The 18573-nt window shown below is 31.6% G+C and overlaps 1 protein-coding gene across 6 annotated transcripts in view; it reads right to left on the reverse strand.

Moving 5' to 3' along the window:
- Window positions 1–18573, reverse strand: part of LOC149801938 (uncharacterized) — a 115881-nt gene that overhangs the window by 35206 nt on the left and 62102 nt on the right. For all 6 annotated transcript variants that reach the window (XR_016420760.1, XM_089956326.1, XM_089956325.1 and 3 more), the window contains 5 exons: window positions 14024–14113; window positions 11838–11957; window positions 8595–8720; window positions 4774–4848; window positions 1–95 (listed from right to left, as the gene is read on the reverse strand). The exon at window positions 1–95 is cut by the window's left edge and continues 24 nt beyond it. Coding sequence is in view for 5 of the 6 variants with exons in the window: in XM_089956326.1 (XP_089812452.1) it covers window positions 1–95; window positions 4774–4848; window positions 8595–8720; window positions 11838–11957; window positions 14024–14113 (506 nt within the window). In the remaining variant the exon portion in view is untranslated. The remainder of the gene's footprint in view (window positions 96–4773; window positions 4849–8594; window positions 8721–11837; window positions 11958–14023; window positions 14114–18573) is intronic.

An 18573-nucleotide genomic window follows, 5' to 3' on the forward strand; every position in this document is an offset into this window, starting at 1 on the left:
AGGACCCTTTAACATAATGGCTGATGTTGGAATTCCATCTGTAATCATAATGATTCTTGGGAATACAGTCAAACCCCACATTTGCAGTGTTTTACCTGAAAAAGAGATTATTTTGTTCATACAAATTGATGATTTATATTTAGATAAAAATAATGCACATTAAGCATTTTAACAAACTTAATGATTTTTATTTCCTTTAACAGTTTTTGTAGTTCCTTTTTAAATTAAGTCCTGTTATGAACATTAAAAGACACTTTCAGTGTCCCTGAAGTAACATAGCTTACGGTTTAAAATTGTGACAAAACTTAGAATTTTTTTTACTTGAAGCTTAGTGTATGTTAAAGGAAGTAACAAATGAAAGATTAGAAAATGTCTCATTCCACATAAGATCTATGTTACTCGTATACAGTCCTTACTAGTGTTTACAATAACATTTAGAGGAAATCTATCTGGTCACATTTTCACATAAAAGTAAAAAAATATGTGAGTAAACAATAACTCAGACCAAAACTACTTAAAAAAGGGCTATGAGGAAGTAATTAATTGTCAGCTGTGTTTTTCTTCTCTTGACAAGTCTTTGAAGATAATGCACAGGATAAAAATACTCTATAGACAGCTTTTTGATTTTGACTTCAATATTCCCTGGAAAAACAGTTGTCTATGTTGCTATCTGACTGTTTTAATGAAATTGTGAACATTTTTACCAAAATCCTTGGGGTGATAGTTGTCAGTAATGAAATGAACCTATTCAAGTCATATGTCATGAAGTCAACTCATGTTGGGGTTATTTAGCAAAATAAGGTTATACCTATCAACTAAGCATAGGCTAATATATTACAAATGCTATATACAACCATACATAGAGTACTGTAATGTTATATGGGGAAACACTTCTGACAAGAATATTTTTTAACATATTCAGCTTGCAGAAAAAACGAGTTTGCAGACTCATCTTAGATAATGCTCAAAACATTCTAAAAGCAACAAATGATATTAAAGTGTAAACGGTAAATAAACAAACATTGTGAGAAAGGCTAGACTTATGCCCAAAGTTTCAAATGATATGGCCCCCGTTATATCTCAATGAACTATACCATGCTAGAAAACAAGGCAACATGTCCAGTACAAGATCAATTTCAGCTAACTGCTGTTTAATCTCCAAACCATTTAATTATAATTTAGTTCAATGGATGAAAAGTTGAACCTGTTCATTTTGACAAATGCATTACAACTTAAATAAATTCACTAACCTTCCACTTTGTTGTCTCACTCTTTTTGTACTGTATATACACACTGTACCTTGCTGGAGCATGTTCATGTAATTTTTCTGTATATTGTGTCCATATATCAATATAGCTTACAACCAATGCTATTTGAGCATCCATGAGTGTGTGTGTGTGTGTGTGTGTGCATGCATATGTGTGTGTGTAGCTATGTACATGTACTTCAAATGTAAATATGCATATAGTAGAGGACCACAAAGGGGATTTTTTCCAAGCAACTAATTTTGTCACACTCTTTAAATAAAATTGTCATTATTATTATTATTATTATTATTAGTAGTAGTAGTAGAAGTAGTAGTAATAATAATAGAATTAGTAGTAGTAGTAGTAGTATACAGAATCAGCCTTTATATATATATATATATATATATATATATATATATATATATATATATATATATATATATATATATATATATATATATCCACCCATGGGAAATAGCAAAACTTGCCGTTGTTCAGATGCGACTTCTGTAGTCAGGTTTACCTCTTACAATTTGCTTCTGAACACAATTCATTGCACTGAATATCATTTGTATTCTTCTTCTTCTTCTTATTATTATTACTATTGTGTTATGTGTACTATTCAATACAAAGATAAAATATGCATATATGTTGTTCTCTCTCAAATTTATGTTCCACTCTAAATTACTATATTCTGCTTATTTTAATCCATCCTATGAATTAAATCATCACTGACTTAAAAGTATCATCAACCTTAGTTTGTCTTCTACACCATGACAAAACAATGACTTTAATCCTGACACACAGCTTACATATGACTGTCAGAGGACTGATTCTATCGTCAGTACAACTTTCACTTGGAAACAGCGCTTGAAAATAATATCTGGATAAGCCAGCTGCTCAACTCAGCAAGATGAAAAGAAGCCATATATAGCCATTCTTTATGACCAATGAACCAAAATGTTGCCCGACTTTACCAAATTTTAATTATTGAATGACCCATGACCATGAAAAGGGATGTAACTTTTATCACCTCGCAAGGCCAAACTGTTTCTCCAAAGATAATTTGAATTTACAGGCATCAGATGAATATATCAACTATACTTGTCAAACTGGCACCTTTCTATGATAGTATGACTACTTTTCCCACCACTCAGCAAACGAACTACTTTTGCTCTCTAATTTGTAACTTATTAAAACTGCCTCACATTTGAATTAGACAAATTCATGACAGGAATTGCTTACAATAGCCAGCAAACAAATTAGAATGTGTTAGGAAAAACACCATTCAGATCCTAATGTGCAAGATTTGTGCCATCCAATATGGTGAGAAAATGGCTGACTGTAGAATGAACAATCACAAAAGCCATATACAACACAAATTCACCATCCACTTCAACTCAGCCAGACACTCTACTCACCCCACGGAAATCACGACATTCAAGTCAAGCTAAATTTGAGCTGACAATTATGGTGCCCATCCAGACAAATATATTGTATACTGCAGATGCGAAATCTGCATAAATGACAAACAATAGTTTATGAACATTGTTTTGCACACCATGCATCAGAGTCTTTCCTATGAGTTTACTCAGCTTCATTCTATTGACATCAAGTTATTATTATTATTGTCATTATTATTATTATTGTCATTATTATTATTATTGTCATTATTATTAATATTATGCACCGTTAAATATGGTGCACTATAAAACGCAATCTCCTGACAGTGACGTAGCTATGTCAAGCCAAGCTACCTAGTGTTTTAGCAACCATCCAACTTTACATTGCCTTACAGATAATAGGTTCCATTATAGTCATGTAGTTACTTCTAGTATTTGTTTCCTCTCTTTTGTCTTTAACTCGCATCTTATATACCTTTAATAGAGTTTTAATTTATTTACGTTTTAATATTTTGTTTCAGTTTCTAATTTTGCTAGGTGAAATAGTTTTGTTAGGTGAAATTCTTTATCTTTACATTGTTTTAAACTTGACTTTTATTTTGTATGAAATAGCCTGTATTGTGTTAATTGTCATTATTTTAAACTTGCCTTTAATTGGGCACTATATAACCAGTATTGTGCTGCTTTACACTGTTTAAAACGTTCCTTTTAATGATCAGCACCATATGGTCTGTATTGTACTATTTTACATTGTTTTAAACTTGCATTTAAATGGGTGCCATTTAAATGATAGTCTCCCAATTGACAGAAAGCTATCCAACTGCACCATTCTTCAAAATTAAATAATGCAAATATTTTTGTCACAAAACATTAACTCTGGAATCACTTAAATACTCAAAAACACTTCTAGTCTATATTTAATGCAATTTCAACATCTAGTAACCATCGCTTTACATGAATATCCAACAACTGGAAGGCTATCATTTTGTGATGTATGCAACACTACATCTCTGGTTAATGTCCATGGTGAAATCAAGACTTTTTAGTGGTAATGTTGTATGCAATCTCATTGAAAGCCATGCATATGACAACTGAAAGTATTCCAGCTGACCTGAGTAAACAATGTGACATCATATAGAAATTTCCATTGGGGATCTAGTGTTGGAAAATGTATCCGTTACAAATATTCCATTGATTTGGAAGGACTTTTACTCACTGAATTTTAATTTGTAACAAAGAATTACTTTAAAATGTTACTAATTAATTATAATTTGTAACAAAGAATTCCTTTAAAATGTTACTAATATTTTATAGTTTGTAACAAAGAATTACTTTGAAATGTTACTAATTAATTATAATTTGTAACAAAGAATTACTTTAAAATGTTAGTAATTAATTACTTTTTAAAATCTTGCTAATTAATTATAATTTGTAAAAAAATATTACTTTAAAATGTTAATAATTAAATACTTTAAAATGTTATTAGTTACTTTAAAATGTTATTAATTACTTTAAAATGTTACTAATTAATTATAATTTGTAGCAAAGAAATATTACTTTAAAATGTTACTATAAATTACTTTAAAATGTTACTATTTATTGAATTATGCACAATGAATTCAGCTCTCATCTGGGATTATATTTTCATGCGCAAGGACTGAATGGTGCTGCATCTGAGCCAAAATGAAATGAAAAACATCCTGCAGTTTTTCCATATAACAACTTGTTTCTAAAATAAAAACTAGTATGCGGCAAACAAAATCTCTGATTGATAATAATTTAATATTAAATTATCGAATGCACTGAACAATTTCCAGCTTTTACTTGTACAGGGAGCATAAACTGAAAATTATTAAACTCATTTCATAAAATTCACACTACATCATTACTCATGTGAGATAATGTGTATCTGAATTGCTAAAGGTTTCTTTGAGGTCTGCTGCATGTTATCTGCAGGCTAAGATGGTACATTAAATGCCCATTGGTTTAAAGACTGTCAAAACATTACTTGTGATGATTTAATTTCCATAAAAAAATACCTGTAAATGAATTCAGACAGCATCAGTTTTCTTTTCTCTTTTTGAGGCTGAAATTTTTTTCAATTGTAAATAGTTAATAATTACCACATGCTTCAATGGCTGCTACACAGAGTAGAAAACCAGGTATCATGGGTGAGGGTCCATCGGGATAGAGATGATCTGCAAAAGAGTTGTTAAGCGAGCAATAACAGTCAATATCAAAAACAAGAAACTAGTTGGGACTGCAAGAAATGCATTGTTGTTCTTGAATTTCTTGATTTCTAGTTGACAATAAAATTGACATTCACCTTCAGTAGTATCAATGTATAGTAATCATGCAAATACAATGGTAATTTCAGTGTATAGTAACCATGCAAATACAATGGTAATGTCAGTGTATAGTAACCATGCAAATACAATGGTAATGTCAGTGTATAGTAACCATGCAAATACAATGGTAATGTCAGTGTATAGTAACCATGCAAATACAATGGTAATTTCAGTGTATAGTAACCATGCAAATACAATGGTAATGTCAGTGTATAGTAACCATGCAAATACAATTGTAATTTCAGTGTATAGTAACCATGCAAATACAATGGTAATGCCAGTGTATAGTAACCATGCAAATACAATGGTAATGTCAGTGTATAGTAACCATGCAAATACAATGGTAATGTCAGTGTATAGTAACCATGCAAATACAATGGTAATGTCAGTGTATAGTAACCATGCAAATACATGTACAATGGTAATTTCAGTGTATAATAACATGCAAATACATGTACAATGGTAATTTCAGTGTATAGCAACCTGGTGCAAATACAATGGTAATTTATGCTATGAGGCAATGGAGACGAACAGCTTTATAACAGTTTCATGAAAGAAGCTGTCTAGATTCATTCTTTTTACCCTTTGATGATAACAGATCGCATACCCGGTACGTTTATAGTTGATTTATGTCTGTAAATAATTACTACCATGCTAGTTTGTTCATGGACCCTAGTTTGCCATTTATTATTTCAGAATGTTTTTCTGTTTCAGAGTCTTTTATTTCAGAATAGGATTTTGCGGTGCAAGAGAACGTAAGAACTAGAGACTTGTCAAATATTCATTATATAAAAAATATGTCATTCTTGAGTTTTTTTAAAAGAGAGGTCAATAGTTCATGAAATGTGTGATAATTTATTCCATTCTGCTTCCAAAATCTACTTTGTTGATATCATTGGAGATTGTGCAATAGAGAAAAGATGGGATATGAATTCAACAGATTGGATAGCCACCAAATACACATGAACAATGTTGACAAATCTAGATCTGTCAATTTAGTTTTATTCAAACTTCCGGGTGTTGTGAAATTGTCAGTATTAGAATTACATTGTACGATATCATTCTATACACAGAATCAATTGTATGCTTAGAATCAGAGTCTAGATTTAATAGCTGGATATGAAATAACAAGAGACACAAGGGGTAACGGGTCAGAAAGGATCGGTACGGAAAAGGTCCGGTCCAGAAAGGCCAGTAATGGGTCAGAAAGGACCTGGATGTAAAAGGCCCAGGTTAAAAATTACTGTCACTTTATCTAAGGATGAAGATTTTGAAGCTAATGACCTTGGATTACATACTTATAAACTTGCATTGCCATTTTGTTTAAAAAAAGAAAAAAATGTATGAATGTGCAATATACATAGATCTCACATTATAGTTTTTGGACCCACAATGGAGATATGCTCGATTGCTTTCATGTAATTGTTTTACAATGTTTAACTGCACCATATATTTCTGTAACAGCTGTCAATACAATATTGCAGTAAATTGAAATAAATATTTGGCCCTACATGTAGTATTAAATCAGAATGTTTGAACTTTGCATAACACGTACAGTTCCATAATTGAACTTTTCTTTAAGCATGCATTTACAATTTTGTATGGGATTGTTTTCTTTTCTTGAATGTCCAATAAAATCATCTGTTCTAATAAGACTTTCTGATAGCCACATATTTGATCTCGAGTTGTAACACCGTGTTTCAACATTTTTCTACCCAGCTTTGTATGTTTTGTGATCTACACTAGGAAAACAAAGGCTTGGAAACTATGAGTTAACTTTGACAGCCACTGTATGCAATTTTGTTGTGTTGTAAGGTTTTTTTGTTGAAAAGTGAATATCTATGTATGCATGTTAATATAGTTCAATGATTGTTTGTTGCTGTTATTGTAGAATTGTTTACTATATTTTGCTGTTAAATTTATTTGACAGCCATTATGAGCAATATTGTTGTAGTATTTGATATTAGATTTTAATATTCATGTATTAGCAATAACGATTGTTATTATTAACAAATTTATAAATCTGAAATGGCATTAGCGTTTGTTTGTCTTTTGTTGATAATGCTAGTTAGGCATAATATCTTTTCTTCTTTTTGTCTTTCTATCCCACCATAACAATTTTTTGTTGTTACTTTTTATAAATAACCTCTTAATTCTCTTCCAATTTTGACTTGACTTGCATTGCAACCACAATGCAATAACGGTGCCTACAAGGCACAGAATATAGCAAAATGTCTATTTAAAGCATAAATTATAATCAACAATAATAAATTACGCATATACATATGTTAACAATATTGAATGTATGTGAAACAGGAAGAGTCAATAGTCTTTGCAAATGAAAATATTCATCCATCATTAATACAATCGTCATCACTTAATTAAGGCATTACCATGACAAAGTTGGCATGCACAAACCACACGTAGGTGACACTAACTTATCTTCAGTCTTGATATGTTATAACAAAGATATTATTGATTCGTTTTACTTCCAATGTTTTCTTACACAATTATTATTTGCCTTCCTTTAACTTTCTCACATTCAGTAAATTACATTATTTTCTTTGTTCATTTTACATAGAACAAGTAGTAGTGTGTCACAATTAATTTCAGGATCACTCAGGTACGATTGTGTGACATACTGCACAATGATTCTCTACTGCACATTATTTATAGACATTTCACAGTAAAACAAGGACTTGATATTTATGTATTAGTTACTTTTAGTAGACATGATACTAGTAATTGGTAATTGATACATAAATGGGCCTTTTTGGGTTGTGCCTTTCTGGACTGGGCCTTTTAAGCTTTAGTCTGTTTTGGGCCTTTTTGGTACCAGTCCGTTGTTGTTGTTGTTGTTGTAGGGTTTAACGCCATTTTTCAGCACATGATAGGCTATACATGGTGGCCAGTATTAATGATGGAGGAAGAACCCGGGAAATCCCTGGAAAGAACCACCGACCCTTGAGAAGCTACTGGTAAGCTTTCTCACATACCCACATTGGCCGAATCCGAAACTCGAACCCACGCAGACAGAGGTGAGATGGCAGTGATCCATAATGGAGAGCGCTTTAGACCACTTGGCCACTCGGGCCCCTGGAACTGGTCCGTTTTGACCCTGTTTTGACACAAGGTGTTGACATAAAGTTTGCACCTTCCAAAAAGGAGTGGAGCAATCATGTTATTGTATTTATAAGATTAAAACAAGCATCGAACAGCAAAAGAATCAGATCTATTCTACTACTCATTGATAATCATTTGTTTAATAAACAGCAAAGAACCTGATATTCCAGAGCTTTATGAGACAGATGGACTATAAATCATACAACTTCGAGACTGAATCTAAGCCAGAGATTTTGTGTCAGCCTCTCACATAATATGTACATCTGTAATGTCACATTTTATTTCTTGAAAACTTGGTCTCAGACAGTTTCTTTTTTAATCTCCAGACCAGATTTATCAGGTTCATGTTAGATGAGTTCAAATGTGATGTATAGGCAGAGAATTTAAAAAGAGAATCATGACACAGTCATATGACTGTTAATAAAATAACTGTATCATCTTCGGTATGTGATTTTTGAAAAACAATACACTACCAATAAGCCGAAGGATACCATCGTAGTCTGTCGTTAGATGCTTATGAATCTTTGTAATATGTCCAAATGTAACAAGTGCGATCTTCTCTTGAACACCCACATTAATCGGTGGGTTGGCTTTTATTCCTGAAATTATAAAATAATTCAATAACTTTGATTTATTTAATTTATATCATGGATACATGGATGTAAAGGTACAATTTGGAAGTTTCAGGAGAATTATTGGTTTGCAAATATATATATATATATATATATATATATATATATATATATATATATATATATATATATATATACCGGTATTACTGCATTTGTATGGGAAAATATGAAAGAGGTTTCTCTGAGTGATACTGCATGACCTTTGGGAATGAAGTATTAGTCCGAAAAAAAGAGTTCATGTTTTCCTATACAAATGCAGTAACCTTCATATACTCATTTCATCTTCCAACCTAAGACTTAATAATAAAGGAATGCACTACAAGAAACACAGTAATTGAATTTATGTTGTATTTCAAAATAAATACACAACTGTAGATTCATCAATACAGAGTAACAATATTAAGGCGCACATACCACCTCCCAGTGACCTATCAACTTCATAGCGCTTGACAGTAGTTTAAACATATTCTTGTTTTGGTCAAGTTAAATTTTTATTTATAGTCAAATATTATTTTGAATGAATGCACATTGAAAAACAACTTTTGCAGTTGGTCTTTAATGGATGAAATTTGTTTTGCTGTTGATCCAACTCAATTCTGTTATTCTGCTTATGGTGGGGTGGATTTATTGGGTCAGTTCATTGCAGTAAAGAGAATGTGATTTCAGTTGGAAATGTTGGAGGACACCAGCTATGACCTGTATCGTGCAGTGCGTATCCCCTATTGCTAGCCTAACATTGTTTCAAAATATTTAAACGTGGAAAGTTGCACAGCTGCTGTTTTGTGGTAGTCCATTTAGCCAGTGGAAATAATACTTTTTTGTTGTCTTGGCTTATTGGCTCTGACGCTCCTTGTTTTCTACCAAAACCTTCAGTTGCATTTTTCGTCTGAAATTTAGTTTTTGATTAAGTAGAAAATGGTATGGTTCTGATAGATATACAATAGCCCTTGGCCTCATTATGCTTCTCTGTGCTATTTTTATTAACTCTAGAGATCACTGGTCATAGTCTGAACCATTCTATTTGCAAAAAGGTGCAAATATTTCTTCTAAATAATTGCTTAAACGATCAGAATGGTATTTTCAATTACTGCATTTCTCATTTTTATTGCTGACATTGCAAATATCAAGTTCATTCATTTGCTGTTTGAAAAGTTCATTAGTGACTCAGTTAACAAACCCACATCAATAGCTTAATCATCTCTTCTTTCAAATGGGCAAAACATCCTGTTTAGTTCATCCATAAATTTAATAAACCCAAAGGTAAAGCATGTACTTAAAGAGCATATATTGTTAGTTTACAAAGTAGTTCCTAATACACTAAGATATTTTTAGACACACAAGGCATGTGGTATGAAGCAGTGCAATATAGAAAAATACTTACAGATTCTGACAATGTAAAGTTAACGGAGAAAAAATGAGCATATATTGCATATAAACGATGAAACTTTATTTGAAAACAACTCACATGGACTTTTTAAAGGAGTTTCACACACAGCAATATTTAATCTATAATAGTTTACCTAATAGTAATATAGTATGTACCATCCTTGCTGCTTTAAAAAAATCCAAAACATTTGTTTTAACCATGAAGGTAATTTCACAGTTTTTATGAACTTTCCAAATATGCCAAATATTAATACCTCTAGTCCTGGAGTATATATATATATATATATATATATATATATATATATATATATATATATATATATATATATATATATATATATATATATATATATATAACTGAAAAAAACAACAACACAAACATTGACAAATCTGTGCAACTAGTTTCGCATTTACAGCATGCTTCCTCAGGCACAAAATGTTTTGAAAGAAACTGATGAGGTTTATATATTACAAAATAACATTTACGACATAACATCATACATAATATGTATCATCATAACAATTTTATATGTATAATAGGATCAAAAAAGATACTGAGTCTGTAATGAAAACTGAATGAGTGAATAATAATATAGAAACAAAGAGTCACACATGCAATTATATATTTATAAAGGATATACAAAATATCAATTCTATTATTAAATACAATTTTATACAGTGCCTTGGTATTAAGGTCATTGGGATGCAAAGTATCTAATGTATGAATCCAGTAACGTTCTTTAATCAGTCTCTTTGTGTCTGTATGCACAATATTGACTGTCATGAAAGACAAATCACGTAAAGAATTTTTGTTTGTAATAAAATGAATTCAAACATGAGAGAAGAACTAAGTAATCAAACAATTTTTTATATCAAAGCGGTGATTACTCATTCTCTTAGAAATGTATTGAAGTATTTGTCACATTTTTTTTACAGGTACAGGTAATCAAATAAATCACACTAGTTGATATGCAGTTGGTGTTATAACATAGAGAAAACACTTATTTTGTATTGGAGCTACTTGAATAAGTACTTTCTCTAATATTTGTACATTGAGAGTACCAATGTCTGTAACATTTAGATGATGAAAAACATCTTTTCTATTTTCTGTCGGCGTAGTTCTAATTTAAAAAATATCTTGCAAGTTCTTAGGTCTTCTATAAGCATGAATTGATTTACTTTTGTGAAGTATTTTTAAGCTGATTTTATTTGATAAATTAAGGAGACTCCAATATGTATTAATTACTTGGACTATATTAGGTAATGAAGGATTATATTGTATTGTGAAAGCAATTATATTTTTCTCTATCGTACATTTTACTATGTTTAAAGCCTCATGCTGAGTAAGATTTTGGGCTTTATTCAGTGCATAATCAATTATATGTATACGATAATTTCTATTTTGGAAATATGTTTTTAATTCATTCATTCATTAATTCATTCATTCATTCATTCATGAGAGAGAGAGAGAGAGAGAGAGAGAGAGAGAGAATTTCTTTTTATCTGAAATTTCCTCATCGTGATATATAAAACTAAAATGATGTCAAAAAATGACTTAAATAGCAAATTAATTTAGCTCAAAAACTGGAAAATCAGAGGAAATATTTAAAAAATATACCCATGAATCAGTTCAATAGTCTAAACTGCACCAATCATTCAGTTTTAAATGATGCAAAGATGACTGTTTAAGGATCTCACCCCGGACAAAGTTTCTTGCAAAATCCATTGCCTGCCCCCATGCTTCTCCCTTCATGGATGATGATATATCAATGCAGAGGACTGTATCAATACTATCGTCGTCTATCCTGTATCTTTTACCTGTGTGGAGACATATTTTTATTACTTCTAATGCTTGAAGTGAAACACTGTTCCTATCTTAAACATAAATTAAATTATTCTCTAAATATCACCTGTAGTTCTCCAAGCATGCATATTTTTTGTAGCAAATATGCATTCCCCGTAAATTAATGGTTTCAAAATGTTCGCCAGCTAAACTACCCTACTTGCTAATTATGACTAATTGCGGAAATGACTAACTGCGAGAATGGTTCAAGAACTTAGTTTAAGTTCAGTTAATTTGAAAAATTTATAATAATATTACTTTTTAAACAGCTTTTTATGTTGTGGACTACCCTATTTTACTTAAAGAGCAATTTTTGTAAATAAATTTAAAAAACAAATGCTCACACTTAAAAAAAAAAGATTGTCAACTTAGCTCCAGAGGAAATGTTCATGGCATTACACGGGGGTCTAATTCACATCCCATTATATTTCATGTTTATATAAATCATATTCTAATCTGTACTTGTCAGTGTAACACAGACTTATTCGCCGATTAGAGTTTTATTTATACCTCTCGGAAATTAACAGATGATAATGAAATACATCTTCAACATGAATTTCACTCTCCTTCCGAATAGTATATATCTGATCACATGTTAATGAACCCATGAAAACTAACTGTATGACAACAGATGCTCAGTACAGATAGGATGATTAACTGGAGCTGCAATTACTGAAGATGTTCTTGCGGCATTTATACGTTAAAATCTACAGAGGAACATTCATACTGATCAGGACTGTTCAATAACTGGAACTATAATTACTAAACGCATATCGTTCTACATTCGAACAGCTATATATAAATAATGACGTTATGTCTGTATCATTTTGATTAATGACGTTATGCCTGTATCATTTTGATTAATGACGTTATGCCTGTATCATTTTTATTAATGACGTTATGCCTGTATCATTTTGATTAATGTCGTTATGCCTGTATCATTTTGATTAATGCATCAGAATCTGAGATTGAACGAATAAACGAACTAAAAAAACGAGCTGCTATATTGATATTAAACTCGGACATCACAATATTTTTAAGTGAAATGTTCAGGATATTGGACCTCTGTAATAATTAAATCCCCAAAACTACAAGCGTAATTTAGTATACAAAGTCACATTCCTAAATGCATAACTTAACCTATTTTTTTCTTATTTATAACATTTCATATACGTTCTTCCACTAAATGATTGCTTTATATACGTACAAATTGTAATTCCTTTTCTTATTCAGGAACTTCTCCGTGGAGAATAATTCCTTCCTCAAATTAAATATTCAACATATTCAAGTTTATTTGCACGTTCTATTAAATTGTTACTTAAAGACGGTACTCTGTGATGAAACCTACAACACGAAAACCATGTAAATTATTTTATATTACCATAAACACTGTACTGTGTGCTAAACCTTGCCGCTAAGATACCGATACTTGTCGTGAATGTATGTATCCTCCATTTTATTTTCCGGTTTTGTTTTGTGTGCTTGTATATTGCTTGCCTTTATATGCGTGTTTGCATGTACTCTGTGTTTGTGAGTCTAGACATGACTGATAGGTCTCTATAGTCGTATGGCATACCAATGCATTGTATGAGTATGTTCAAGTACTTCTAATCATGTTCATTGTACATACTTATCACTATTGATATGAGCATGCAAATACGTTGAAACCTACATGGTAGACTGGCTTATTGTCAAATGTAGAATATCTATAAATACATACATACATACGTACGTACGTCCATCCATCCATATATACATACATACATAAAATAAGAGAAAATGCGAAGTCAAAGTGTAATTCAAACAGTAAATAAATATGACTATTTCTTCTTGAGAAAGAATTTCAAGCAAAATGAGAAAGATAAAAAGATTTTTGACATATACGTGAATGACACATAATGAAACATGACTTAAATACGCGAGAACACTTATTTCGTGCGTTGCACCCAGCGTGTTTTCAAAGATCTTACATAAGGTAAACCAGCTGAGTTACTTAATCAAGACAAGCAATTATAACTACTCTATACTAAAGTGCAATTACCTTTTTCGACTTCCTCTTCACAGTACTTCGGCCAATAGTCAAGACCAACCAAACTGGGAAACTGGAAAGGTTGGCTACCACCTAAACCGACTAAAATAGAAACAAACACATATATTTATTTTTTTCAGCTATTTAAAATATCAAAAAAGAAAAGAAGCAACTGCAATGACTAGCTATCGCAAGTCCCCACGCAGTTTACTATTTTGAACCCATGCCCATCCCATAGTGTGCCTAAATCTTAGGAAATCCACTCCCCAAACCCCACGTATATATAAGCTATCCATTTCATAACAGTGAATAGATTTTGTTGCTTACCAATATATTTCTGACGAACTCAAAAGCAATAGTTTCTATTACTTAAACTACAAGAGTGAAATGATTGTTTTAATTGATCGTGGGTTTTATAACCTTGATATGTAAAGCAAAGTCAAATTGGGAATGAACGTAAAAGGTAACAATGAGGAACGTTTACATGTTAAAAACCTGAAACATAACTCCTAGTAACAATTACACAAATGTATAATATTATCTAAAAGAAGTAATGTTTCTCCAATGTGATTGATGAAAAAATTTGCGACAATCCTAAGAAATACTAGGCAGATTGGCTTACCTTTCGATACTGCGACCATATTTACGACATTCCTAAGAAATCCTAGTCAGTTTGGTCTCCATTTCGATGTTGAGACCAAAGGTACGACATTCCTAAGAAATCCTAGTCAATTTGGTTTACAGTTCGATGTTGAGACCAAAGGTACGACATTCCTAAGAAATCCTAGTCAGTTTGGTTTCCATTTCGATATTGAGAAAATATCAGACGCTACAGATATTACTCGATGTATAAAAATACAATCATATATTTGTATGCAATAACCACATCACAAATATGTCAGCTATTGCTTGATTGGTCTGGAGTTATGTTAACACCCCAAATAAGTAAGGCTATGGAGGATAAACATTTTAAAGATCTAACGACACAGAGAAAATGTTAACAATAAATTAACAGGAATTGAACAGAGTGGTAATAACATAACTAACACAATCATAAATCAAGACAATACTTTATTATACTCAGATTTTAAAGGTTACAAGATATGAGGCATATAAGAAAAAGAACATGAATTTAAAGCGTGTGATAATATTACACAATGCTTAACAGGGTTTACAATATTTGGAAAACACAATCTCAAAACCTGCAAATACTTTCTAAGAGTTGTACTTTACCTGTATTCACTAATTTATTATATTTATAAACATTAGTCCTGGAAGTGTAAAAGTGAAGTAGAAATTTTCGTCTTTCATCGTGAAAACAAGAACAATATAGAATATAATGATATTCGTCCCCCATTTCTTGAGACTGACAAAGTGTGCAATACCTTACGTTATAGGGAACATTAGCCCACCTACTTTTTTCGACGGGAAACCTATGATCTGCAGTTCTAAACTTAATTAAATTTTTAGATATAATTTTTGGTAATGAGAAATAGATCTTTTCTAATTCAAAACTCATTTTAAATAACCTGTAACTTTAGCCGTTGTTCTCCGTAGTCTACGTATATATTGATGAGAGGAGAAGAGAATAGTTTAGATACTCATGACTTGTTTAGATGACACATTATCTAATGCTATTCAAAATTTGCAAGAGGCAAAACAGAGAGAGAGAGAGAGAGAGGTGCAGACAAAATAATTAACATCCACAGTTATTTACAACCTATTGCGCAGAAAATAAACAGCAAGACTGATGCGTTAGAAGACGATTTGAAAAAAATAAAAATTATATATGCAAAGCCAGGGCACTTTAAAATCTCCAGTGCACAGTTAAGAATTGCCTTGGTCAAACAGTTCCATTAACTGATGAGACTCAAAATATACGAGATATAAATACTAAAATATTATTTACCCGAACAACAGTAACACTCATGCTCTGTCAGCGTTGCCGAAAAAGAACAATTTAAGTGAAATACAAACACCCAAGAAATTGAGGACCACAACAGCTGGCTGAATGGTAACTAAAGCTGGGTAAAAGCTATACAAATTATTTATGATTTATTTATTTGAATTTTCAGTGATAATATTACGGCTATAAAAACTTAACATTCGCTGAATTTTACGTTACATGCTTAGGAAGAGCAGGCCAAAAGAGATATAAAAGGATATGATACTGCCGGGCTGCTTAGTAATATCAGTGTGGTGCAAGGCAACAGTGACGAGAAACAAATATATAGTATGTGCGAGAAAATGTTTCGATTATTTTAAACAAACATTTACAACAGACACAGATGCAGTTAGATCTGAAACAGATTAACGATTCTTGCATTATGTGGTAGAACTGATACATTTAAAACTAATACAAACGAGCTCATATATAGAATTTAAAACTCATTTGAAAATGGAAATGGGAGCAAATTATATTGCAATGCCTAAAAAAGCATCAAAATAATATATCTCTAAATATGAAAAAGGAGTTTGATGACAAAGGCAAAGTAAAGCCTGGATGTATATTGGTTTAGGATTCTGAGCTACGAGTACCCGAAAGGCATGACAATCACAATAGCTTATTGGTAATGTAGGTCATAGGCCCATAATACTACAGTTACATAAGAATATTGCAATGATGACGAACGCCTTATTACACATAAATGTAACACACTGATGTGAGAAAGGGGAAAAAATGAAAACTCTAGCACACGCAATAAAAATATGTGGGAAGATGAAACGGAACTAGCATTATATAGCTGTGATCTTCCAAAGAGGTAGGAAAAAAATGATATAGTTACATATTTGATCTCTTCCGGGAAATGCTCAAAAGACGTATTGTGCAAATTGAGATATGATGCCAAGGTTCTTAGACTACATTAGAGAATAGAAGATTTCTTCAAATGGTTGTTTTTTTTTTTGCTAAACATTCCTGTCATGAATAGGTTTCTAAGAACTGCATAAAATGGACATTGTAAAAATAGTAATATGCATCTTCTTTTTTTGGCTTTTATCACATAACTTTGATTTGGATAGATGCCATTATGCCGACCTTCCTCGACAGCTAAATTATGAGATGGAACATCGGAGTCTAATTAATGCATTTTGTAGATAGGTAGGTAAAATAACGGTTGTATAAAATTGAACAAAGGGGTATCATAAGATTTACGATAGTGATACGCTTTAATTTTAATGTATGCCTTATGTGAGTTATTTACGGATGAATTACACTCCTGCATAAAATTCTTTAAGACTTTGTCTGAAATTGAACAAAAATAATTTCTATCTCCAACATCCAGTATGAACCAATATAACCAAATCCATATCTGAATAGAAAGTCTTTAACTTTCGAAATTCATTTATCTTACACCATTCGTCCATTTTTTTCAGCATAATATAACATTGTCTTGGATATCTGTTATCACCCATTCTAATCAACCTAATCCAATACCTAATACATTTACAATAAGAACTAAAAATAGGTAATCTTCCACAGTATCCTCGTGGTAAAAGGGAGTATTATGTCTCGGAAGGTTTAAAAGAGTAGTATGGAACCTATCATGTACCTTTTCAATTGTATGTGAATGTTCATACCCTAAATTTCAGCGGCATAAGTTAATACCCATGTGATCATGTGATCATAGCATCAAATAGTTTGAAAGCTTCTGTCACGGGAAATTTGCATAACATATTTTTAATCATACCACCGAATGCAAAGACGTATTTGCTTGAATTAAGAGTCCTAGCTTTGCTTTCGCCCAAATAAGTCTAGGATTGAAATATAATACAATGTATTTATGCCAGATACAGTTTGGATTTGTTTACCCTTATAAGACCACTTTTCGTTACTCCTAAAAAAATCCACATTTCTTACTTAATAATTTTAGTTTGATCTAAATTATTAGACAATCCACCATTTTCACAAAATGTCTCCACAGTATAATTTGACTTTGTAAACAGTGGACTGTATCAGTACAATTTGCAACGTTAGCAGCATACAGCAATGCAATATCAGACATTTCTTGTGCAATATATACCATTAAGACACTTTGGTCGGAAGTCTGATACTAAATCGTATATAAGTAGATGGAACAGAACATGGCTTAATACGCCGCATTTTCTGATACCAGTATTACAGGTTAAAAATTCTGTACATTTTCCTTTCATCGGCACACACGAATGGACATTTTTGTACATCTAATCTAGTACTTTAAACAACTCTCCACCGATACCTTTGTTGACTAAGCAAGTCAGTAGTTTTTACATGTTCAATAGAGTCAAAAGCCTTGGAAAGAATGTAAAAATATGGCATCAACGACTTCCGTTTTACTCAGATACTTGTTAACCATTGCTTTAAGCGAAAAAAAAAAAATATCTATTGCCTTTGCGGATTCCTGCCTGACCTTCTTCATATTTGTTATTAGCTTCGAACCACTGAGTGAGGTATTTCGGCCATTATTCCTTCCGGTCCACCAGACTTTCCTGATTTCAGAGCTTGGATAGTTTTGAGAAATTCAGCGTCAGAGATAGAAGTTTTGAAAAATATCATTTGAAGTTTCAGTCGTACAGTTATAACT

This window comes from Sinohyriopsis cumingii, chromosome 4 (assembly GCF_028554795.1).
Source record: "Sinohyriopsis cumingii isolate HCF-2022 chromosome 4, ASM2855479v2, whole genome shotgun sequence".
Taxonomy (NCBI): Eukaryota; Metazoa; Mollusca; class Bivalvia; order Unionida; family Unionidae; genus Sinohyriopsis; species Sinohyriopsis cumingii.